The sequence below is a fragment of the Eumetopias jubatus genome, unplaced genomic scaffold, assembly GCF_037043125.1.
Source record: "Eumetopias jubatus isolate StellerSeaLion01/CBP00866 unplaced genomic scaffold, mEumJub1_p1.0 scaffold_9, whole genome shotgun sequence".
In the NCBI taxonomy this organism is placed as follows: domain Eukaryota; kingdom Metazoa; phylum Chordata; class Mammalia; order Carnivora; family Otariidae; genus Eumetopias; species Eumetopias jubatus.
In genome coordinates this window covers 57,664,994-57,690,645 of record NW_028274815.1, presented here as the reverse complement: position 1 = coordinate 57,690,645, position 25,652 = coordinate 57,664,994, and the positions used below count along the sequence as shown (strand labels likewise).

General features: G+C 44.6%; 1 protein-coding gene across 1 annotated transcript; it reads left to right on the top strand.

Annotated features, from left to right (window-relative positions):
- The first annotated feature begins 4,323 nt into the window (after nt 1–4,323).
- On the top strand, nt 4,324–12,087 carry LGALSL (galectin like). Its single transcript, XM_028093867.2, has 5 exons — nt 4,324–4,795; nt 5,604–5,675; nt 5,821–5,909; nt 6,786–6,963; nt 8,954–12,087. The coding sequence occupies exons 1-5, from the start codon at nt 4,343–4,345 to the stop codon at nt 9,095–9,097; spliced, it is 936 nt and encodes a 311-aa protein (XP_027949668.2). The 5' UTR covers nt 4,324–4,342; the 3' UTR covers nt 9,098–12,087.
- Nucleotides 12,088–25,652: the final 13,565 nt, after the last annotated feature.

The window sequence follows — 25,652 nt, the reverse complement described above, 5'->3', positions numbered from 1 at the left end:
AAACATGGCAGTATGATAAAACAATGCAAATTTCTCAATATTACAAAGACATTTTGAGCTGGGAGTTATAGCTACAGGGGCTTTCACAGGTGCCCCTTCATCTTAGGTGTTCTTTGTGCGACCACTTGTGAAGTGCTCATGTAGTATCAGGAAGTGATGACTCACCAAATACAAAAGAAGGCGTTTCTGATGTGCAAGTTTACTCTAGATTAGATTGGATACATTTCATATCATGTATAAAAATATGAATAATGGGAATCTTTTTTAAAGAAGATTTTATTTATTTATTTGAGAGACAGAGAGAGAGAGCACAAAGCAGGCGGAGCGGCAGGTGGAGAGGGAGAAACAGACTCCCCCGATGCGGGGCTCAATCCCAGGACCCTGGGATCATGACCTGAGCTGAAGGCAGACGTTTAATGACTGAGCCACCCAGGTGCCCCTGAATAATAGGAATCTTAGAGCACCTTCTAGATAGCAGGTCCTGAATGGGAGGCAATTTTGCACTCCCCACCTGCACCCCATGGGGTACATTTGTCAATGTCTGAGGACATCTTCAGAGTAGGGGGTGACATTACTGTCATCTAGTGCTGAACATCCTATAATGCACAGGACAGCCCCCCTACAACAAAGGATTTCCCAGCCTACAATGTCAATGGCGCTGAGGTTAGGAAAACCTGCTCCAGCCAACGTGTCTATACACACAGAGAAAACAGGCGGTGAGAAGGTCAAAGTCAGGCCGAGGGGGTCAGGGCCCGCAGAAAGCCTACGAAGGCAGGCACAGGGCAGGGAAACAAGGCATGTCCATCTGTACCAGGGCGGGAGACAAAACGCAACCTCTGAGACATGGCTTTAGCTAGTTGCTGGGCCAGAGAGAATAGAGAAGACTGGATTTAGAACTCAGACCATAAATGGAGCTGTGATGTGGTGTTTGAAGACATGCTTTTTCGGGACTGTGGAAGTCGCTGTACGCTTTTGATCAGAAATTTGCCACCTCCTCCAGGAAGCCGACTTAAGCCTCCAAATGCAACTGACTGCCCCGCTCAGTGCTCGGGCTGTAGGTGTGAGGCCTTTATTACCTTACCAACCACGACATTCTGCCATTGGTTCCCAGAGTGAGCTGTGAGTGCCTGGAAGACAAGACTTGGGCCTTTTCAAGTATTTCTTTTTGGTCCATGGTATCATAGAACAAAACAATAGCCATAAAATAGTTGTTTAGTTGACATCAATGCTGTAGTCTCTTCCCAATATTAGAAATGCGGCCTGCACACATGTGAATAAAACACATTAAATGGGAAGGAAAAAAGGAAGTGATCTACTCTTTTCATCTGGGAAGATCATTTAGCAAAATCTTCAAAGACCTGTTTATACTTCTTTTTTGATGTTAACCATCTGTTTGACTGCACCACCCCCCTTCTTTAGCCTTTTTAGCATTTTCCAGTAGTAGTGCAGTTCATCTTGGAAATTTCACTGGTGCATCTCATAAAAGGGTCACAGTCTTGGTTAATGTTGTTTTAGACACAAATGCCTGAAATCCGAGTACAGAGCAGTCTGCCTTCTCTACACAACTAGGAATAAAAATACAGCTCTATAATTCATTAATTTGCTAATAACTTTTCCCTGTAAAAAGTAGTTTGACTCTGTTCAGCTTTAATTAGAATAAAAAATTCATTTAGGCTTTCTCCTTTCTCTTCATATTTAAAATAAGTCATTCTGTAGACTGAGAAGGAATCAAGCATTTTTGGGATAAAAGGCAATTTTCCACGTCAAAGTATTCTGGGACGGTTCAGTACCTTCCTGTTCTTTAAATTCCCAAGATGTAAGAAACACAGCTCAAGCAATCCAAATATCTTCAACGCCACTTACAAAAAAATTAAAGGATTATTCTTCACCTTATAAAATCACTTATCAAGCCAAGATTCAACCCAAGATTGCTTTCATTCAGCAGCCCTTACTCTCAAACCCATTCAAATTCAGATGGTATTTACACATCTTTTCAGGAACCCCAAGAACTTTCTAAGAGCTCAGAAGGAATGATGAATGAACCCAACCCTTCATTTTGCAAGGGAGGAAACAGGCTCAGAAGTCAGTATGAACTCTCAAAGCTGCATAAATGGTAACAGCTAGGACTTCTCAAGGGCCCACGGCTTTTCACATCTTTATCACTTCCACCGGGTGTCTGAGCCGCCATTATATCTTGCTGGCCCGGTGGAGGAGTCCTGCCTGTACCCTCCCTCCTGGGCACTCCCCGCCCCACAAAGGCCACTCCACACAGCAGCCAGAGGGATGCATCTACAACAGAGGGAAAACTATGTCACTCCTTTGCTCAGAAACTTCCAATGTCTTCCCCCCTCTCTCAAGTAAAAGCCAATCCTCACATGGTCTATGGGGCCTATTCTATTGGTAATTATTTATCTCTTCTGTCCAAGCACCCAACACTCTTCGCATACTTCACCTGGGACTTTTTCCTTGCAGTTCACTCCACCAGAAACCTCTTCTTCCAGACTTCCAAAGGACTCCCTCCGCCTTCCCTTTCTTCAGGGGTCTTATCAAACATCACTTTACCAGAGGTGGCTTCCCTGTCCACCCCTATGTAAATAACACCACTCCACCTCCTATCTCTCTCTCCCACCTTACTTTCTTTCCTATTTTTTTCTAGCACTTTTACTGCCTGACATATTATGTATTTATTTGTTTATGGACTGCCTTTCCCCACTAGAAGATCAACAACAAAAAAATTCCCTGCTGGATCCCCAGTGCCTGGTACGTGGCAGGCACTGAGTATTTTTGTAGAGTGAGTGCTACTATGGACCAGGTACTATTCTAAGGAAGGTACAAGAACCCATTTACTTAATCTTCCCAACAAGAAGGCACTAGGAACATCACCGCCATCTCTGGTTCACAGATGAAGAAATTAAGGCACAGAAAAGCTTAGAAACTTGTCCAAGATCACTCAGCTAGTAAACTGTAGAGACAGGATTTGAACCCAGGGCACAGGCTCTTTAACCACCAAGATGTATTCTGTCACACTTAACTAATGACAAAAAATGACTTCGATGGTTTTTCCCCATACCAGACTCTCAGAAACCGAGATATATCCAAGTGTGCTTTCAAAATGTCAATAGTTTCTTATAACTGCCTATATATTTTAAACAATCACTAAGGTGTGATTTTGAGCTAAGACTTGCAAACAAGATCAAAAATGTGAACCACAACTGTGTTGCATCTGAGTCTCTACTTCAGAGTACACAAAGGATAGGACTGTGGCGTACTGATGTGTGCAGGTAATTCTCCCTACTGGACTGAGATTACTACGATTAGCTCTGGTCCATAAAGGGAAAGCTAAGACACAAAAGCTGCAGTGATGTTCCAGGCCACACAGCCAGCAGCTCTGGCCGGAAGGGAGCCTGTGAGGGCCCCTCTGGGACTGCAGCAGGTCACACATGCTCCCTGCTTATGAGTGTAAAACACCCTGGTGATTCATGCAATGGAATGTTTAAACCAAGATGTCACCTAATAGAGAGTATGTTGATACAGCTTTATCTAAGAAGTTACATAATCATCCTAATGTGGAAATGCCAAAAAGGAATTTGTGCCTTGGACTAAAAGAGGGCTGTACCCCTGGGAATTACTCTACAAAGGATATAAGGAGTTTCCCAGTGAGAAACTTATTGGCCCTCGTGTGAAAAACGGGGCCCAGTGGGGGCTGAGGACTCGGAGCAGTTCCGCTTGGTAAGACATAGCCAGACCCCTGTCCTGGAGAGCCTCCAGGGTGGCCCAGACCCGCCCATCAGTCCAAAAGGGAGAGAGACGCCTATTCTGTATCTAGCCTCCTGGGATTTAAAAAAAAAAAAAAAAGTCCTTACCCTGAGTCCTCTCTGCCTCTTGCTTTCGGGTCAAATATTTATTTACGCAAATCTAGAGCCCTCGCATTATCTTTCTACCCTAGAGGGCCGAACGAATCCATCTTCTCTTCCACTTTGTTGGAATTTTCTGAAAGAAATCTGGAGCTCTGGAATACCGCCCCCCCACCAGTCTTCCCTCGACCTCAGCCTCCACCGTTCCACCTGCCCCAGGACGTGACAGAAGAAAGGAGGTTGGCTGGAAGGGAGGGGCGAAGGTGTCACAAGCACCTGTCACCTGGCAGGCCCTGGTCCCTACTTCCCCAGCCCCCAGGGCCGCCGCCCTCCCGCACGCCCCGACTGCGACTGGCCCGTCCCTCCCCCTTTCAGCCTCCCACCACCTTCCAATGGCCGAGGGGCAGGGCAAGCTGAGCAAGCCGCGGCAGCCCAGCCGGGTCCCCGCCCTGTTCCCAGTTCCCGAGCCGGGCCCCAGCGGCCTTTAAATGCCGCCCAGGGCCAGCGCGACGCGGCCCTCGTCACCTTTCTGCCTCGGGAGGCGACAGCAGCACCCCGAGGAAGAAAGCAGCCCGGACTCTGCAGCCCCGGCCCCGGCAGCGGCGGCCGCCTCCGACCTCCCGGCCCGCGCCGCCCTCCCGCTCCCTTCCCCCTCCACCCCGGCCCAGCCTGCCGGGTCGGCGCCTGGCCTCAGGCGTGCGCGCGCGCGCGCCCGTGTGTGTGTGTGTGTGTGTGTGTGCGCGCGCGCGCGCGCGCGCGCCGGGCCAGCCTCGGACCCGCGCCCCCGCCCGGCGCAGGACCGCCCCGGGATCCCCGCCCGCGCGCCGCGTCCCACGTCCCCCGCCGCCGCCGCCGCCGCCGCCGCGGGGCCGCCAGCCGTGCACCCCGGCGCGCGGTGCAAGAAGATGGCGGGATCGGTGGCCGACAGCGATACCGCGGTGGTGAGTGCGGAGGGGTGCACACGAGGCGCCCCTTTCCCGCGGCCCCGCACGCCGCCGCCTGCTCAGCCTGGCTGCGGCGCAGACGAGGCTGAGGCCCAGCCCGGCGTCCCCCGCGTGGGAAGGCGCCCAGTACCTGTTAGCGAGCGCCGGCTGTGAGCGGCCGGCCTGGGGGGCAAGCGGGGTGCCCCGGGTGCACCGGAGAGAGGGAGCATGGGGGCGGACGGCGGCGTGGGGGTGACCGACTGCCCCCGCGGTGCCATGCAGCCGGCGGCCAGGTGTGTGCACGTTGCACGTGTGAGTGTGCGCTTGTGCGAGTGTGTCTGGGGCGCGCGCCCCGCGGCCGCCTCCGACGTCCCGGGGATTCCCCCTTGGAAATGAGTCTGGCCCGAGGGCCCCCGAGAGAAGTTGAGCACGGCCCTGCACCCCAGCCAGGTCCCTCAGGACAGGCCTGGGCGACTGTGGGTCCGGAGACGTTTGCGGTTGAAGAGGGGCCTCCCCTCCTCCGACGCGGGGCTCTGGCTCCCAGGCGTGCCTCGACCTGGATTTTGATCTAGATCTGAAGGTCTGGGGATCTTCAGAAGCTGAGCTACCGGGTGGAAGGGACGGGTTTTGTTCCCGGGCTTTATGCGGTTATTCAATGGGCTGTGAGGTGGCAGCATCTGCAGACGCTGCCTGTGTCCTGTGAAGGCTGCTGGATTCAGCCAGATTTGTATAGGTGCTTCCCCACTCCCTCCCCTTCTCCTCCCAGCCCCCACGCCCCCTAAAACTAGACCCTCTGGAAAGCCAATCTGTGTGCTGCTATTTTTAGAAACTAGATGATGGGCATTTAAACAACTCCTTGGGCTCTCCAGTTCAAGCCGACGTGTACTTCCCACGCTTGGTAAGTGATTTCGTTCTGGGCTCTGTGTCTCTGCCTGCACCTTTTTCCTTTCTAATTGCATTTTCTGATGGGTCAGGTCCTCAGGATCTGAGGGCTTGGCTCTTCCCAGACAGAAACTTCCTGTTTCTCCTGTCCTCCTTTGCAGATAGTTCCATTTTGTGGGCACATTAAAGGTGGCATGAGACCAGGCAAGAAGGTGTTGGTGATGGGCATTGTAGACCTCAACCCAGAGAGGTAAGCCAGAGAGTCCTTGTCACCCCAAAGCTTATTGGGCAGTTACAAGGCCCTGCCCACTCTTGTGGTTGCTTGCTCCTCCTCTTCTCCCTGTGGCCAGTGTTGCTAGTTGGAAGTGCCAAGAAAGTACCACGTTCCCATGAAAAGAATGTGTATGAATCCCAGCCATCATTTCTCCAGACAGCTATTTATATCAGAGATTATAAATATAGGTCCACATCATTTTCTCTTTGACCCTTGAGGAAGCCAAAGGATTTTTTTTTTTTTTTGAGGGTTTTTAAACATGGTGCTTGGAGCAAGATCTACCAATATAAATGACAAGCAAATATTACAAGACATTATTTCCTCCGGTCAATTTCTGGGGCTGTTTTTGAAAATTCTGAAATGGATTAAGACAGATGTGTGGGTGGTTTGGGGTATCTGAAATCCCTAATGTTAGTCATGTTCAACTCCACTGAAATTCTTACCAGAGTCTCCTTTCGGTATTAAAATACCTGGCTTGGGGGCGCCTGGGTGGCTCAGTTGTTAAGGGTCTGCCTTCGGCTCAGGTCATGATCCCACGGTTCTGGGATCGAACCCCGAATCTGGCTCCTGGCTCAGCAGGAAGCCTGCTTCTCCCTCTCCCACTGCCCCTGCTTGTGTTCCCTCTCTCACTGTGTCTCTCTCTGTCAAATAAATAAATTCTTAAAGAAAAATAAATAAATAAATAAAATACTGGGCTTGATTGTAATCCTCCTCCTCCAGACATAGTCTCATCTCCTATGGAAAGAGTAGTGGCCCATTCAAAGCAGACAAACCCCAAGGAGAAAGAGGAACTATGGGAGCCTGGGTCGATGATAGCCAAACCCAGAATAAATGAAACGATGTTCTTTTCAGCTTTGCCATCAGCTTGACCTGTGGTGACTCCGAAGACCCTCCTGCCGATGTGGCCATTGAACTCAAAGCTGTGTTCACAGACCGGCAACTACTCAGAAATTCTTGTATATCTGGCGAAAGAGGTGAAGAACAATCCGCAATCCCTTACTTTCCATTCATCCCAGACCAGCCGTTCAGGGTGAGTACCTCGAGCGCTTCCACTGCAGCCACTGGTGGGGTGATGGTGCTCTGCTCCTCTAGCGTACGCCAAGAAATGCTTTAAGCAGCCAGAATTTTTCCATGTCTAGGAAATTTGTCACCTGATGGTGAAAAAAAGAAAAATGATCAAAAGAGCCCTGTTTGCTGATACAAACTGATACTCACCATAGTAGCTCTTGGCTCTGTTTAGCCAGTACATTTAGTAAATAAACCCATGTCCAGATTGTTAAGAATAAATACTTTTCTATGTAGTACTCAACCTAGTACTAGGCACGTAATCTATACCTGTCCCAAAATATCCTGATTGATTAATAAATAATAAATGCTAGAAATTTCCTCATTTTTTTTCAATCTATAAGGAGCCCTAAACCTTATTAGTGGTGACTTTTTTTAAGAACAATAGTGATAATCTTTTCATTTTCTCTTGTTACTTTTGCTAATGAGGTCTGGTCCTTGTGTCTCCCTCTGGTTAAGAAACCTCAGTCTGTTTTATTGTCACAGGCTGTATGGCTGACAGATTCCTTCCCTTGGGCCCAGATGGGTATAACTTGGCTCTCCACTATCTAGTGGGCAGGAAGCACAACCCAAACTTCCCATCCAGCCAAGCAATATTAGTAGCACCTTCCTTATGAAGTGCCGAGTAAGAGATGCAAGTAATGTGGGTAATGTGTTAGGAAAGGATTTATTGAAATACCAGGCCTGGTGATGAAGTTGTTTGTATTACACCTTGTTAACATACATCACAATAATAACAGCTCAGTGAAAAGCTCCATGTTGCATATATGCCTAATAAAGCACAACTACCCTTAACCTGTTGCTCTTTATCTAGACATTTACAAGGGCCTTATAAAGAAGTAGTAATTTTTCTTCTCATCATAACATCTGGTGAGGGGGGGATAAGAACCATGACTTTTACGTCAGTGATAGAATTGAGATTGTTGTCCTTCTAATCATAGTCTGGGGAAGGTACCCGTACATATTAGCCGTGCCCTCCCCCTTCTCTAGAATGATAATGGCCCCTTAGGCTCCTCTTGACTATGACAGTTTCTTTCTTTCTTTCTTTCCTTTTTTTTGACTGTGACAGTTTCTTAATGATGAATCTTAATGCGTAGCTCATGAGTATGAGTAACCAGAGCTTCTGTCTGCCAAGAGGAATATAATGCTCCCCAACAACCAAACTGAAATGAAATCAGCCCTTCTTGGTGATATAATTTTAGTAATAATATGAATTAAATGTGACTAATATCACATATGAAGTCTCTTCTTACATGGTGGCCACCAATGCTTTTAATAAATACATAGCACAGAACCAGTGATTAAAATCTATGGTGAATTACTTAAGGAAAAGAGGAAGAAAAAGCTTTTATGGAATCAGCATTTCTGTTTGGCTTAACAAAGCCTTGTTAATTACACATCCTTGATCCAGTGGTAATTACTGTGTACCCTTCTCTCTGCTTTAGTGTTTACCATGGTTAAATGCCTAGACTGTTATTACATGCTTCTAAGTGGGTACCAGTTTATCTCTGCGATGGTTTCCTCTGAGGGTGGGATAGGTTCAGGGGATGACCATGGAAGCCTTAAGTGCCATATAAATAACTCTGTGCTGCTTTACGTTACTTTCTGGAGTACAAAGAGAACGGAGAAGTGTGCAAGCATGAACAATTAAAATCTTTAAAGGATAGTGAAGAGTGAAGAACAATGGTTCACAAGGTGTGTTCCTCATTCCAGCAATAGCAGCATCATGTTAGAACGTGATGCAAATGCAGATTCTTAGATCTTACCCTAGACCTACTAAATCGAAAATTTTGGGGGTGAGGCGTCCAGCAGCCTGTGTTGCACTTCTGTATGATTCCAAGGTTTGAGAACCACTGAAGATGTTGCCTTTCTCTAAAGTGAAGTATTGTGTGTTTGTTCTCCCCATCAGGGTTCATTGAAATTGTGAATTGAGCTTATGATTTTGTTTCTTCCAGGTGGAAATTCTCTGTGAGCACCCACGTTTCAGAGTGTTTGTGGATGGACACCAACTTTTTGATTTCTACCACCGCATTCAGACGTTATCTGCAATTGACACCATAAAGATAAACGGGGACCTCCAGATCACTAAGCTTGGTTGATGCTGTTTAAACCACCTCTATTTCAAATAGGATCAGGTGCCACAATTATCTGACTGTGGGTCTGGAAGAAGTGTCCCAGCCAGACCTGGAGACTTAAAAAGAAAACAAAAACAAAAAGCAGGCTTCACTGTCTCTTCTTTCTGTGCAGTTTAAACCCAAAACGTCAACTTCAAACTGTGGTTTGCCCTTAGGAAGCTGTCAGAACAAAGACACCGAGCCATTATTTCCAGAACAAAGTAATACATTTATGCTGGATTTTATTCAGACTAAACTGACATGGATTTGTGATAATTTGTGATTTGGTAGCAAGTTATTCATCTTTTCAAAGCAAGGGAATACTTAGAAACAAAAGTGCTTAAGACTTAACACCACCGCCAACAAAGATGGTACACCGAGATCAACTCATTTCTGCACTGAGGTGAAGTGAAGTGTGTAGCACAACCAACATTTTAGTCAGGGTATTTACATAGAATGTAGGTTGTTCAAGGTTTGGTTGGCTTTGTTTTGGATTTATTCTTGTTTTTTGGTTTTTGCACAGCATAACGTTAATTCAGATTTTTAAAGCTTTCTCGTATTTATTTATACTCAATGTACGTATTAGAGAATGATTAACGTCTCAAAAATAGCAAGTTACGAACTTTTGAATGTACAGATATCTTAGGTCCAAAGGGGAAAATTACATATTACAGTCATGAAAGAATTGTTATCTTCCATACCCCTAAACTTAGGATCTCTTGATATAAATTGCTGTAAGTGCTTTTGGGAAAAGTTTGCAACATTTTGATAAAACTGCCCTTCAAGTAATCGACGATTACATAAATTCTATTTATATCACGTTTTCTCTTTACTCTGAATTAGCACAGTATTGGCTTCCTTAAGACTAATTAACTACTTTTGCCTAGGTCTTTATAACAGCTTGTTAAGTTGTTATTAAACTAACTGAAAACATGTAAGAGGTGATTGCGGAGACAATTTTTTAAATAACTATTATATAAACTTTCAAAAGTATACTATGAAAATGATTCTGGAATGCAGTGTAAAGCAGAAGCAAATGGCCCCAAATAACTTACTTGGAAATAATTTATATCAACTTAAGCTGTTAGCTCATTGTATTACTTTTATTATGTGACCCTCACCAGTATCTCTAAGCAATGCCTTTGGAACTTCAGAGGAGAGGTTGCTTCCTACTGTGTTAGCTGTGCTGAGACATTAGGATAAGGGGGGATCCAGATTAGGAAATGATCCAGTTAGTTTATCTGGAAGGTTAACTCCCAGAACTCCAGATCCCTGGAGTCCAGCCCATAGTGTGAATGTTTCAAATTAAGCTGTAGGAGTTTCCCTGCGTTTGCGGAGCTGATGGGACAGCAGAGCATCTCCAGGAGGAGGCTGCAGTGGTGTGAATATCACCGCACGGCAAAGGATGGCTGGAGTCCTGAGTGCGGGGCTTCACAAACTGCGCTGGCCCTGGAGAGGAGGAGCCTTGGCATTGCTTTGGTCAGGTAGTGGGGAGGGACAAGGGGGATCTGGGGTGGGGATGTATTTATATACAATTTAGGTTTTGTTTGCACAGCATACTGCGTCACGTTATGACATGTCCTTGTGCTTTGCTTTTGAGTTTTTTTACACAACATGCAGAGGCACGGAAGTGGCCACATCGTTTTCACGTGTCAAGAATGTAGACAGTGTTTCAGTACCAAAGTCTAAGAAAAAAGCAAACTAAAATCGTGAATTTTTTTATAGGTGATATATTTGGGTACTTCTCAACTTCGAAACTATTTAGCACAGTTCCATTGTGTTATAGAAGAAGATAACCTTATCCAACAAGACTGGCTGAGCATTGAAAAGCTTTATGTACCAGCTGACTTAATCGGCCATATTCAGCCAAGAGGGCTGTTCTTTGGCTCCAGGTATTTTCAAGCCTGTGATTCACTTCTCGTGGTTTAGAAAGCCACTAGATTTTGAGGCGTGTTTGTGCAGACACTTCGAGGGTACCCTGAACCGTATTTGTAGGGGTTTTGGTGGAAGATCCCCCCCACGGGAGGTTTCCTTTGAGTGGCCCTCCATCCCCACACACTGCATAATTCAGCAGAAACCAGAGGAGCTGGGCTTGTGACTAATTGGAAGTGACACTGTTCTCTCTACCTATCAGCTAACCGCTTAGCTGCCAAGCCCTTAGGCAGCTCTGTGTAAACATACACTGTTAACCCTTCCTTTCTCTGGGAGGCCCAGTGGGAACCTCTTGGTTAAGCCTGTTGGAATTCATCTAAATGATGTGATGGTTTGATTCAGGTACAGCTCAATTAGCAGGGGGTGGGCTGTGTTACTCATTAGCTGTAAACTAGAAACAATGTTCTCGCCTCTCATTGGCATGTGAGATCTAAGGTGGGAATTCAGGGTGGAAAGTGCAATTTAAAGTTTCACAGGAAAGCATTTGGGTATGTAAGGAGTTATTTCTGACCAGAGCCCTAATTTTGCAACGTGACCAAAACCAAGGAGTATAAATAACAATCAGGCTCTGGGGGAATAAAAGGCAGGCTTTAGACAATCTGTCCATTTCTGCATCAAAATTCGAGTGAATGTATATATCTACTTTAATAGAAGTGACTTCTACTTTCTGGGCTGTCCCAGAATTGTCTTAAAATTCTTATTTTTTTAAAATCTGAAACCCCATTTCAAATCTTGCCAACCTCAGTTCAAAACCCCCTAAGAAGTCACTCTGGGAAATGATGGTGGCTTGTTAAAATGGCAAATCCTTTCATTTCTATTAAGAAGGAAATATCCAAAAAGAGGGAGGGACCCCTGTTGCCTTGAGAGAAACAGCCTTGGCATTTTCCGGCATTAATGTAGGAATAATGTTCTTATGATGACGTATTTTCAAAGAAACACTTTCTTATTTACTGCGTGGTGTAAAATGTTGCTAAATGTGTTCTTACATTATTATGTCACTGCTGAAAGTTATTTGCACTATAATAAAGGAATTTTCTACAAAATGGTTTCCAGTTTATAAAATGCTAAATTTGGTACCAGGTAGGTATACTTAGCCTAAACCATACGGTATAGCAGTGTTCCCTCACTTTCATGTATACTCCCAAGACCAGTTGTTCACATTTCCCACCTTGATAAACGGATCAAGGAGAGTGTCTCAGAGACCTAATGAGTTTATGTTGTATGTGCAATGGGTTTTTTGTTTGTTTGTTTAAAGATTTTATTTATTTATTAGAGAGGGAACACCAGCAGGGGGAGTGGGAGAGGGAGAAGCAGGTTTCCCGCTGAGCAGGGAGCCCAATGTGGGACTCTATCCCAGGACCCTGGGATCATGACCCGAGCTAAAGGCAGATGCTTAACGACTGAGCCACCCAGGCGCCTCCAATGGGTTTTTTTTTAATAGTTTATATACAGTAAATTAGCTTTATTTGGTGTACAGTTCTTGTGGGTTTTAACACATGCATAGATTCCTGTAATTACCACCTCAATCAGGATAGAGAATTGTTCCATCACCCCCAAAAATTCCCTTGTGCTATCCTTTTGTAGTTAAACTTGTCCCCCGTTCCTCACCCTAATCAGGTAACCACTGTTCTCTGCCCGCTCCCTATAGTTTTGCCTTTTCCTGAGTGTCCTATAAAGAATATCATACAGTACCTAATCTTTTGAGGTTAGCTCTTTTCCATTTACATAATGCATTTGAGTTCCATGTGGTGTGTGTATCAATAGTTTTTATTGCTGAGTAGTGTTCTATTGTACAGATGTACCAATTTCTTTATCCATCTACCTGTTAAGGATGCAGTGGTTTCGTAATAAATCATTAAATATAGTCTTAGCACGTTGTATATACAAAAGCAAGGTTGCATTTCCCCATCTTCTCTTTCCTGTGGTTGGAATGATTAGGAAGGGAACTTGATTCCTTGGCTATTCTGCCTACAAATAAAACTATGGCTTATTGAAGTTTGCCTAGCTTCAGTTATGGGAGATGAGTAGAGAGTTACTCACAGGCTGTCCTACTTATGTCTTAATTATTTTTATTCCCCTTTTTTCCCATTTTTATTTTTTAAGGATGCAAAGCTATGAGACTGGTCCCTGTCACAGCTTTTGCAGTTAAGTAGAGGCAGGGTGGTACCTATATAGGCACCTGTTAAGATGGGGACAATTTGTTGACGCTGTTGGGCAGGGATGGGAGAGCTTCCCCTCCCCCACAGCCTAGCTAGGAGATCCCTTGTGGAATATGACATTATACTTGCTGTGTGACAGCATTGTGGATTAGATGGTGTGGAAGAGAACCATAACTGGAGCTCCCAAGTGCCTCAAACACGTAAGGCCTTCATTCATTTAACAGGTATTTATTGAGCTGTGTCAGTTGCTGTTCTAGGCACTTGGATACATCAGTAAATAAACTGACGAAGCTCTCTGGTGGATTCAAAATTTAGTGTGCTTTAAGAATCACCCAGAAATGGCTTAGTTGGTTAGGTGTCCAACTCTTGATTTTGGCTCAGGTGATGATCTCAGGGTGGTGAGATGGAGCCTCGTGTTGGGCTCTGCACTGGGCATGGAGCCTGCTTAGGATTCTCTCTCCCTCCCTCTTCTCCCACATTCCCACCTGGCTCATGCTCTCTCTTTCTCTTTCTCTAAAAAATAAAGATTAAAAAAAAAAATCACCCAGGAAATCTGCTTAAAGGCAGAAGTCCAGCTTCTCCCTTGGGAGATTGTTTCAATAGGTCTGGAGTCAGTCCCAGGAATTTGTATTTTTAAGAAACATCCTGATACTACTCAGCCATCAAAAAGGATGAACTCTTACCATTTACATCGACGTGGATGGAACTGGAGGGTATTATGCAGAGCAAAGTAAGTCAATCAGAGAAAGATAATTATATGGTTTCACTTATATGTGGAATATAGGAAGTAGTGCAGAGGATCATAGGGGAAAGAAGGGAAAACTGAAAGGGAAGAAATCAGGGAGACAAACCATGGGAGACTCTCAGATGTAGGAAGCAAACAGGGTCGCTGGAGGGGAGATGGGTGGGGGGGTGCGGTAACTGGGTGATGGGCGTTAGGGAGAGAACGAGATATGTGAGCAGTGGGTATTACAGGCAACTGATGAATAACAACTCTACATCTGAAACTAATGAGGTACTGTATGTTGGCTAATTGAATTTAAATTAAAAAAGAAAAAAAACATCCTGGATGTCATCAGTGGTCCTGGATCCTAAATTAAGCAGCTCTGCTTGGTGAATTCCATTCACTGTCAAACTGTTGGACTGTATGGGGTTGTGATATTCCAACCTGTGGATATCTTCCTGTGAAAACTGCATTTCCACACAAGTGGGTCCTGCTCTCCCCACAAAAAATCATGCAACTGTCATTATAAACCTTACAGCTATGTGACATTATCCCTGATTTAACCCTCTCCTCTCTTCACTCTGCCCCCACCTCAAATATGACACTGTAGTAAAAGAAAGTGCCTTTCAACCAAGTTTTACGAAAATCTTCCTCATTTGGGTTGTCTTAGGACCTCAGGAACCCCCTGACACCTATTTTAAATAGTGCATGCTCTGAGAAAGATTGAGGTTCTGGAGGAAGCCTGCCTTCCTTATTGCTAAGTATTTCAATTAGTTATTCGTTGGAGAATCGCCAGGGTGGGGCCTAATTTTTCTCTGAGGCAAATATACAAAGTGGCTTATAACTTGGAAAGGGGTCAGAGGGCAAGTGGTAATGGCCCCAGTGAGCTGTTCATGGCATTCTGGAAATGAATTTAGAGTCTTCCTTTCACAAGAAAACACTGGTGAGTTGGTACATGACACTGCATGCTTGCCTTGCTTACTCATCACCATGTTAATTTCACAATGATTTTCCCCTTAAAAAAAAAAGTCTCCTGCCCAAGGCAAAGAACTGCCTTGCAAGACATATACTTAATAATTAATTAATATGGGTGTATACAGATGCCAAAACAATACTCAACCAAGAGAGAAGGGGAAGAAATAGCCACTGACGCTTTCTCTTGCTTTGATACACCCTTCCATCTCCCAGGGAAAGATGGTGACTAGGCAAGCAAACCCAGAAGGTAAGGAGACATCTTTGTGTCCCTAAAAGGCCCTGGGAAGCAGCAAGCCGGCCACAGGCCTTGGGGATGATGTGAGGTTTTGGGGGTCTTCCAAGCTTTCATGAATAAGAATGATAACAAACGTTTGTTAATGACCCCCAGCACCTCCCTTTCTGTCAGTATTCTGTCATTATTTCTCAAATGATAGATGCACATAATCGAAGCTTGCCTAAACAGCTGGTCTGGGAAGAGGAGGAAGAGAAGAGGTGAGGTGGTGGTGAGAGGCGGGACTAGGGCGCCCTGGCCTCAGGGATTCCTTGTGTAAGCTCAGGTGGACACTTTATTGTATTTAGTTTTTTTTTTAAAGAAGGATAAAAATGTTTTGTTTTTTTTAAAAAGGTGATTTTATTTATTTTTTTAAAGATTTTATTTATTATTTATTTATTTGAGAGAGAGAGAAAATGAGAGAGAGAGAGAGCACATGAGAGGGGGGAAGGTCAGAGGGCAAAGCAGACTCCCCACTGAGCAGCAGGGAGCCCGATGCGGGACTCGATCCCGGGACTCCAGGATCATGACCTGAGCCGAAGGCAGTCGCTCAACCAACTGAGCCACCCAGGCGCCCAGGATAAAAATGTTTTAATTGTTGAAATACGTTAGTAAATTGAATAATCTACGTTGCAGTACAAAGCGGCTACACATGGTCATCGTCAGATTAAGAACTTTCCAGGGGTGCCTGGTGGGTGCAGTCAGTTGAGCGTCCAACTCTTGGTTTGGCTCAGGTCGTGATCTCAGAGTTGTGAGATCGAGCCCTTGATCAGTGTGGAATCGGCTTAAGACTCCCTCACCTTTTGTCCCTCCTCCCCACACGCTTTCTCTCTCTCTCAAATAAATTAATTAATTAAAAAAAGAACTTTCCAAATACCCCACGAACCATCAGTCACAATTTCAGGTGGGCACTTTAAACTTCCAACTTTTCTTAGCCCTCCCGTGAGAAATAGAAATAATGACCCCTGTGTCATCGTGTTTGTAGAGCTAGAGTTAACAACAGCTTGTACAGGTGTAAAACATTCATCACATCTGAAAAAGCCAGAGTTAAAATAATCATGATGCCGGGGCGTCTGGGTGGCTCAGTCAGTTAAGCTACAGGCTTGATTTTGGCTTAGGTCATGATCTCAGGGTCCTGAGACCGAGCCCCACATCGGGCTCCACGCTGGGTGTGGAGGCTGCTTGGGATTCTTTCTCCATCCTCCTTTGCCCTGCCCACCTCTCTCCCTCTCTAAAAAAATAAGAAGAATCATGATAACAATTTCTACAATAATCCTCCACAACGTTGTAAAACAGTATTAAAAGTGCTAGTCTTTGAGACTGTGTCTAATCCCTTGGAATATGCTTTTAATATTGTTTCATTCAAGTCTATTTTATTTAAAATCTAAAATCTTTAAAAAAAGGTCGGGGGGGGCGCCCGGGTGGCTCAGTTGTTAAGTGTCTGCCTTCAGCTCAGGTCATGATCCCAGGGTCCTGGGATCGAGCCCCGCATCAGGCTCCCTGCTCGGCGGGAAGCCTGCCTCTCCCTCTCCCACTCCCCCTGCTTGTGTTCCCTCTCTCGCTGTCTGTCAAATAAATAAAATCTTTACAAAAAATCTTTAAAAAAATAAATAAATAAAATAAAATAGAATCTAGCCAAAATTAGCAGTGTATTAGGCAATATTTAGAATGATGTTTGTAAAATATAATTAGAGATTTTTTTCTACCCTCAATTATTACAGCTGTTCCAAAATTAGAAGCATGAGTTTCTCCTAATGCAGTGAAAATAATCTTTAGTTCAACATAAAATGATTTTTCATGTTACATTAAAAAAGTGAACAAGAAAGATATGCACAAAATGATAAGGAACTATTGAAAACACTCTCTTTTAATGAGAATCTTCATGGAGTAATGTGGTCTGTTACTCTAAGATCTAGTTCACCATTCATTTATCCTATATTTTTTAAATCCTCAAATTAAAAAAAAAAAAAAAAAAAACCTCACATTATGGAACACAAGACCAGGCTCTTTATTTGAGGAGATTGGAAAGAGACCTGCTCTCATTAAGACTCTGATTAAAGTCGAATATTGGAGTTACCTCACAGTTTGGGGATTTTTTTAACATATTTTTAAAGATTTTATTTATTTATTTGAGAGAGAGAGAGAATGAGAGATAGAGAGCACAAGAAGGAAGAGGGGCAGAGGGAGAAGCAGACTCCCTGCTGAGCAGGGAGCCCGATGTGGGACTCAACCCCGGGACTCCAGGATCATGACCTGAGCCGAAGGCAGTCGCTTAACCAACTGAGCCACCCAGGCGCCCTGGGGATTTTTTTAAGGCAACTAACATTCTCTCTACTTTTATAAGCAGGGTAAGTTCTTGACTTGGGATTCCCCTTGCAATCCTCAATAACTTCGAAATTATGTAAATGATTTTTAAAAATTCAGCTTGCTAAATTGAAAGGGCAAATACGTTTATACGGTTTATGCTCTTGAAGCACGTCTGCATTGTTATTCACGTCCACAGTTCCTCTCTCCTGTCAGAGAATCACTCGTAACTGATGCTAATGAAGTGAAGCTGGATATCAATGGAGCACTTTTACATGAAGGCAACCTATTAGGCACTGTGGCTTATAAAAAGAGATAAAAGACAAATGTCACGTACCTTTGAAGAATTGACCTAACTGGAAAGACAGGTCATGTACATATAGAGTGTACATAAAGATGAATGTCAATAAATAGGGGCCAGACTGAGAGGGCGGAACCTCGTATGTTCAGAGCACAGAGCTTGCTGGGGTGACCCAGGAGGGTGTCTGGGTCCAGAAGACTGCAGCTGGGCTTCCAAGGACCTGAATGCCCTTTGCACGTCCGTGCTACACCAAAACTCAGCGACGTCTGCACAGCCATCCACAGGACCACTGATGCCACCGATGAGTGTCGGGAGCACAGCTGTCCATTTTAGACGGCAGTGACAATCAGAAGGCTTCATTTATTTTTATGACTAACATGAATGTATTTATGTGTTTGTCTAACCCCTATGTGGCTGGTCTCCTGGGAACAGTCTTGGGTTCACCTGAAGCCAGTCTTGGAGGAGAACGCAGTGCTTTGTCATAGCCTCGAAAAGCCAACCTACTCCAGAAAGTGTTAGGCGGCAAGAGATTTTATTGGCCATTTTGTGGGAAGAAGAGCATTTTATCACATACCACTCAACAAACAGAGGAATAAAAATCCCTACTAGACATTTTTGTTCTCCCCAAGTCCCTCTCTAACTTCTAGCTGTCCACACACAGCTTCTGCATCTCCCCAATCCCCTTTCTTATGCAGAGCTATTTGGCCTGTACCAGCTCCCCAAGGGAGCTTCTTAAAGGCCATTTTCTCCATAGGGGAGATTCAGGCGCAAAGAAAGCTAAGAATTCTCTATCATTTCATTTGCTAGTATCTTTAATACTGTGCCTCATTTCCAAAACAACTCAAGGCAGCAAAGAGTGAGGACACCAAGACAGGTGGGAAGGAAAATGCCAGAACCTCCTGATTCTTTCTAACCTCAAGACTCATGTTTAATGTCTCCTCTTCAACTCTCCCAATAACTTAATTTTAAAGAAGGTGCTTCCTTCTCAATGTTCTCTTATCTCTTTGCTTGTTTAATATCCCTCTCTCCTGCTAGATGATCATTTCCATCAGGGCAGGTACCATATTAATCTTGTTCACTACTGCATTTCAAGCATTTAGCAGGGTGCTTGTCACAATTAATAATAAATGTTTGTTGGATGAATCCATGGTAGCCAAGATGTTGTATGTTATCTATTGCTTTGCAACAAATTATCCCAAAATTTAGAGGCTTAATACAATAGTAAACATTTATTGTCTCACACAGTTTTTATTGTTCAGGAATTTAGAACAGCTTAAGTGGGTGGTTCTGACTCAGGGTCTCTCATGATATTACAATTAAGCGGTCAACCAGGGCTACAGTCATCTGAAGGCTTGCCAGGGCTCTGTAATTGGGTGCCTTCTTTGTATTTGACAAAATCTTGGAGAGGAATCACTTTCTCTCCACTCAGAAATACTGTGCAAAGGACATAGATCAATGGAATAGTATAGAAAGCCCAGAAATAAACGCACATTTACATGGTCAATTAATCTTTGACAAAGGAGGAAAGAACATGCAATGGGAAAAAGTCTCTTCAACAAATGGTGTTGGGAAAACTGGACAGCTACATGCAAAAGAACGAAACTAGACCACTTTCCTACACCATCCACAAAAATAAACTCAAAGTGGATTAAGGACTTAAATGTGAGAACTGAAACTATAAAAATCCTAGAAGAGAGCACAGGCAGTAATTTCTCAGACATTGGCTATAGCAACTTTTTTCTAAATATGTCTCCTGAGGCAAGGGAAACAAAAGCAAAAATAAACTATTGGGACTAAAACACAACCTACTGAATAAGGGAAGGTATTTGCAAATGACATCTCCAATAAAGAATTAGTATCCAAAATATATAAAGAACTTATACAACTCAACACCCAAAAAACAAATAACCCAATTAAAAATGGGCAGAAAACATAAGCAGACATTTCTCCAAAGAAGAAATACAGATGGACATATGAAAAGATGTTCAACATCACTCATCATCAGGGAAATGCAAATCAAAACTACAATGAGATATCACCTCACACCTGTCTGAATGGCTAAAATCAACAACACAAGAAATAAGTGGTGGTGAAGATGTAGAGTAATAGGAACCCTCATGCACTGTTAGTGGGAATTCAAACTGATGCAGCTGCTGTGGAAAACGGCATAGAGGTTCTTCAAAAGTTAAAAATGGAACGGCCCTATAATCCAGTAATTACACCGCTGGGCATTTAGCCCAAAAATACAAAAACACTAATTCAAATGGATACATGCACCCCTATGTTTATTCCTGCATTATTTATAATAGGCCAAATTATGGAAGCAGCCCAAGTGTCCATCAATACACACACACACACACACACACACACACACACACACACACACACACACAATGGAATATTATTCAGCCATAAAAAAGAATGAAATCCTACCATTTGCAACAACATGGATGGATCTAGGGGGTACAATGCTAAGTGAAATAAGCCAGTCAGGGAAAGACAAATACCATATGATTTCATTCATATGTAGAATTTAAGAAGCAAAACAAATGGGCAGAAGATAAAAGAGAGAGAGACAAACCAAGCAACAGACTCTTAAATATAGAGAACAAATTGATGGTTATCAGAGGGGTTGTGGGTTTGGGGATGGGTGACATAGGTGAAGGGGATTTAGAATACACTTATCATGATGAGCACTGAGTATTGTATAGGATTGTTGAATCGGTGTATTTTATACCTGATACCAATATAAAACTATGTGTTAACTATACCAGAATTTTTTAAAAAGTTAATTAAAAAAAAATAAATACCGTGCAAAGGAAGAGCATTAGGACAGACAGGTTCAAATCTTGCTGCTTGCAGCTCTGTGATCTCCCTGTATAAGTTTTGACCAATCTGAGCCTCATTTTTCTCTTCTGTAATGTGGGGATGCAAAAATCTTCTTCACAAGATTATTGTAAGGATTAAGCAAAAGAAGGTCCACAGGGCAGTTAGCATGGTGCCTAGCATGTAATGAGCATTCAGCAAAGGGTGGCTCTTCAAATACATCAGAATGATGACTCCCTCACCTGATACTTTATATTCTGGACCTCAACTTAGCAGTTCTGAGGCTACCCGAGTAGCAGAGCTTGCTAGGTTCTCACATGGCAGATGAGAAAAACAAGCCAGAGAGCTTAAGTGACTTGTCCATGGCCACTTGGGAGGAGGGATCCTGGGCAGAGCTTTCTGCAGAGACACAGTGCGAACCAGCTGAGGAAGGGTGACGAGAGGCCGGAGACAGCAATGTCCTGTCTGGGCTCCTTGGGGCCATTCCGGGGTGAGCTGGGACTCTGGTTACTGTCTTGGTTGATTCTTCAGGAGAGGCTTATGTGCCTGACCCACCTTCCAGTGACTGTTTGAAGGGATTATTTAGTGGCTGGTAAAACAGCAGTGACAGACCATCCTTATTCCAATAAGCCACCCGAGTGCATCCGGCAGCTAGAGCCAGATGGAAAACAACCACTTAGGCCTTAACGAGCTTGCTCAGCTGTAATTCTGGGGAGTCCTAAGAGCCTTACTAATTATCCCATCTTGTTGGGGTTGTTTAGGGGATTTGGGTCTTGTTTTGTCTTTTATTTGTTATGGGGTTTTGGGGTATTTTTTGTTTTTTGTTTTGTTTTGTTTTTAAAGTTCCCTCACAGGGTGCCTGGGTGGCTCAGTCGTTAAGCGTCTACCTTCGGCTCAGGTCATGGTCCCAGGGTCCTGGGATCGAGCCCCGCATCGGGCTCCCTGCTCGGCAGGAAGCCTGCTTCTCCCTCTCCGACTCCCCCTGCTTGTGTTCCTTCTCTCACTGTGTCTGTCAAATAAATAAACAAAATCTTAAAAAAAAAAAACTGTTGAAAGAAAGAAAGAACGAACCAACGAAAGAAAGAAGAAAGAAAGTTCCCTCACTGGAAGACTTCTGCTTTGATTAATCATCCACACTTTCCTGGCAAATTTTAAGTCCTTTGCAAATGTGAGCTTATGAGACTGTGTTTGTATTTGCCTGGGTCTCAGGCTCTCTTCAAGCCACCTGAATGGCTTCCATCTTCACTCCAAAGAGCACACACTTCTTTTTTTAATCCTATCTAGAAAGCTATCACAACCTACCCAGGGCTCTAGAGGAGAAAAGGATCAGATTTTCTCTTTTCCGCAAAAAGTAACTCCCTGGTTAAGCAATGAAAAAAGCACCCAACCTTTTTAGGTCAGGAGGACAGGAGGTCACGCCCTGCACAGGCTTTTATGAAAAACCCCGTATATGAAGCATCACCATGAAAGTTAAATGGGAAGTCGATCTGTGTTCTCACACTACAATAGGTTAAAAGGAACCCCCTAGTCCACCCACCGCCTAGGAGAGAGAGAAAACTCCTACTTACACATGAAGTTTGCTTCAAGTGAAGTGTCTGGCCACAGTGAAAAAGACCCCTTAGACAAGCAAGTTCTGGGTGGCTGACTGTTTGCAATGCGTGGGAGACACCACAAAATCAGGCTCCGAATTCCACTCACCCACCCGTTGCAGGCTGTAGCGTTCCCACCAGCAGAGTCACGCTCTGGAGATGAGGCCTGCTTCTAGAAGTCACCAGGGAAGAATTCAAAGAAAAGATCTGGAAAGCCGAAGCTATTGGCCATGCAGGACTGGGACTTGGAAGGCTAGGTCTAAAGTGAGAAAGGGAACTGACAGAAGACACAGAACTCATTTTTGAGGGGATCTAATATTGCCATTTTACAGATGAGAAAACTGAGGTCCAGGGAGATGATATCAACTGCTTAAAATCACAGTGTGCCCAAGGTAGATGTGGAGATGGAACGCAGATCTTCTCTCTAAGGCTGGAGGCTCTGCAGGAGCAAAGCCAGGAGCAGGAGGAGGTGGTGTGAAAAGTAGGCGTGAGGCGGAGTTCCAGGCTGCTGGAAAGGCCCTGGAAGGCACGGAGTTGGATACTCCAAATACTTCACATGCTTTCCCAGGATTATCCCGGCTTAGAGAGTAATGAGGGTGGCCCTCCAAGAAATTGAACTTTGCTACAAGGGTAAGGAAAACAGATACAGAAAGAGAGAAGGGCCTCATCTGCTTACTCAGAGGCCCTACAAAAGAGAAGGGCTGAGATGAAGTGCTCTCAGGTGACCTTGGAAAGCTGTCTGCAAACACAGTAGTCTGCTGGAAGCATTGCAGACGGTTCAGATCTACAGAGATGCTTCCAGCAGAAAGTCTGTTGAAAGAGACAGAGATAACTTTATCATCTGTGGTACCCAAGAATAACATCGTTATCCAAAGACAGATGCCAAGGCCACCTTTGCCAGACATGCCCACCGCCCACACTCCAAACAGGCATTGGTTCGCCGGGATGGCTCACTCATGGGTTCTGGGATTCTCCGCCTCGTGGAGACCTGTCCATCCCTAAGAAATGGGGAGGGCCAGGGTTCCTGAGAGGCCCTCCAAACTGGGTCAGAAAATGGGGGTATGAGCACCGAGAGGACATGAGGTGGGGACAATAGGAAGGATGGCTAGACCTTAAGTTTCCCTAAGTTGAGGCCTCCACTCATATCCTGAAACAGAGTCCTCAGTAGTCCATGCAGGTGAGGGACAGTGCATGTACTGTGCCCCCTGGCGGGCAGGAGGCCGAAATGTCGAGCCCACGACAGCCTTGGAGCCTGCGGCATCTGCATGTGTCCCTGGGGCTGAGGAGAACGGAGAGGGCACTGGATTCTGCACCTCCATATACCTTCCACTTAGGGTGTCTGTGGTTCCGCCAGGTAGACATTTGAGTCCTCACAGCCAGACCCTCCAGTTTCTGGGCTTTTCCTCATGACCCACAGCCCCCCCCCAAAAAAGGATGAGCTTTTCACTTCTCTTCCCAATAACTGACCCATACCTTCATGTGGGAATTGCAGGTGATAGCAGACACAAAGGCCAAGTGTAAGCTGGGTCTGGAGAGAGAAGGTGCTAAAATGGCTGGCTCTGCTGCTGGGTAACTTTCTCTCTCTCGTGCTCCACCAACCTCCCCATCTTCCTTCACTTTAGATAGTGTGCTGCAGTCATAAACAATCCTTGAATTTTAGTGACTGAAAACAACACAGGTTTGTTTCTTGCTTGTTGCTACACATCTACCTCAGGTTGGTGGATGGTGTCGGATTCCGTATCAGCCTCACTCAAAGATCTAGGCTGATGGGGCCTCCAGTCACCCTGGCAGTAAGCACTTACTAAATGGACCTAATGTTTTTATTCTAGAGTCTGTTTTCTCCCCGCGGTACGGTTCTGTTAAAGAGCGTGTAACCCAGGGTTGACAGGATACGAATATTCATCACAGGAGAGTGGAAAGGTCAAACCATTAAGACTCCAGAAACTTATTCTCAATTTTCAAACTGCCAGTTACTAGCTGTGTGACCTAGAACAATTCATATATGCTATGAACAGTTTCTGTGGCCTTGATGTTGGTCATTGTGATGAGTAAATTAACCTCATGTGAATATGCTTTACGATGTAGTTTTATCATCACGCATGATACATTTTGGTTCTCTGGTCATTCACTGATAACGAGCCTAGTTGTCTAGGGCTTTGGCCCATGCAGGACTCAGGCCCATCCTGGGTGGGAAGGAGCTGGCAGCAGCCTTGTGCGGTCCTCAGACTCACACCACGCTTAGTAGATGTGACGTCCCTGCAGCCATCTTTTCCTGTGGCCCCTGGTCTCAAAAGGGCTCTGATTCTGGTGAACGAATTGTAGAAAGAAGTCCCTTTGCTTGTCATACAACACTTTATGGGCTTTGGAGTGTATGAAGACTGAGACTTTCTTTTTTTCTGCTCCTTGTTTGACTGCAAAGGGCAGCTTATGGGCCAAGAGGCTGTTCCAGATCAACCCCCACCCCCACCCCTGCTGTCAGCACACCACCTTCTCACCTCCTGAAGCACTAGAACATCCAGGCCAATGTTTCCTGTCCCTCAGGAGTCTCACCTGGACAGGAAGAACCAACAGGCCTTCTAAAAGCATTTGCTAAAGCCAAAGGACACTTTTTAAAAAAATCAGACCTTTGAAAAATAGTCATTCTCAAACAGCACAGGTAGAAGCATACATTGGAGCAGGCTTGTTGGCAGGCCAGTGAGCAGAAAGCATCCAAAGTGTGTCCGCCATTTGAGCCAGAAATTCCGCTTCTAGGAACTTACCTCACGGAAACAGTCCTAGACCTAAAGATTGAGATGCCAGGGGTTTCATTACAGCCTGCTTAGTGTAGTGAAAAATCTGGAAACAACCTAAAAGGGAGAGCATCGTCAACAAATAAATGTGATCATGGGGTGAAATCCTATACTGTCACTACAAATGATGTCCTAAAATACTGTAAAATGAAAGGAAGAAAGAAGAAAGAAGTGAGGGAGGAAGAGAGGGAGGAAAGAAGATAAAACAGTATGTAGAGTAAAATCCTATTTTTATAAAAATGTATGAAGGACACATTTCAAGAGGTAGTGGTGGAATTATGTGTGAATCTTATTTCTTCCTTATGCTGCTCAGTACTTCCCAATTTTTCTGCAGGAAACAAGGGCGTTCAGTCTTTCAACAACTATATATTGAGTACCTACTAGGTATCAAGGGCAGGGCTAGGTTGGTCCTGAGAGAGAAGATTCCGGTCCACCAGAACTTTTTGGTCTAGTGCTACTTGTGCAGTTTTTAAAATTATTTTTTGATCAGACTATTCAGTACTATGGTACTAATGGTTAGCAATCATACTAGTTAGTGATTTTTCAGGCTAGAGTCCAGGAGGTGAGTTATGTCAGAGGCTCTCAAATAGTTCCAGTCTTCAAACCAGCTTATAGTGCTAAAAACCCATGGTTCTCCTGGCTCTTTCTTTCACACCCTCATCCCTCTTGC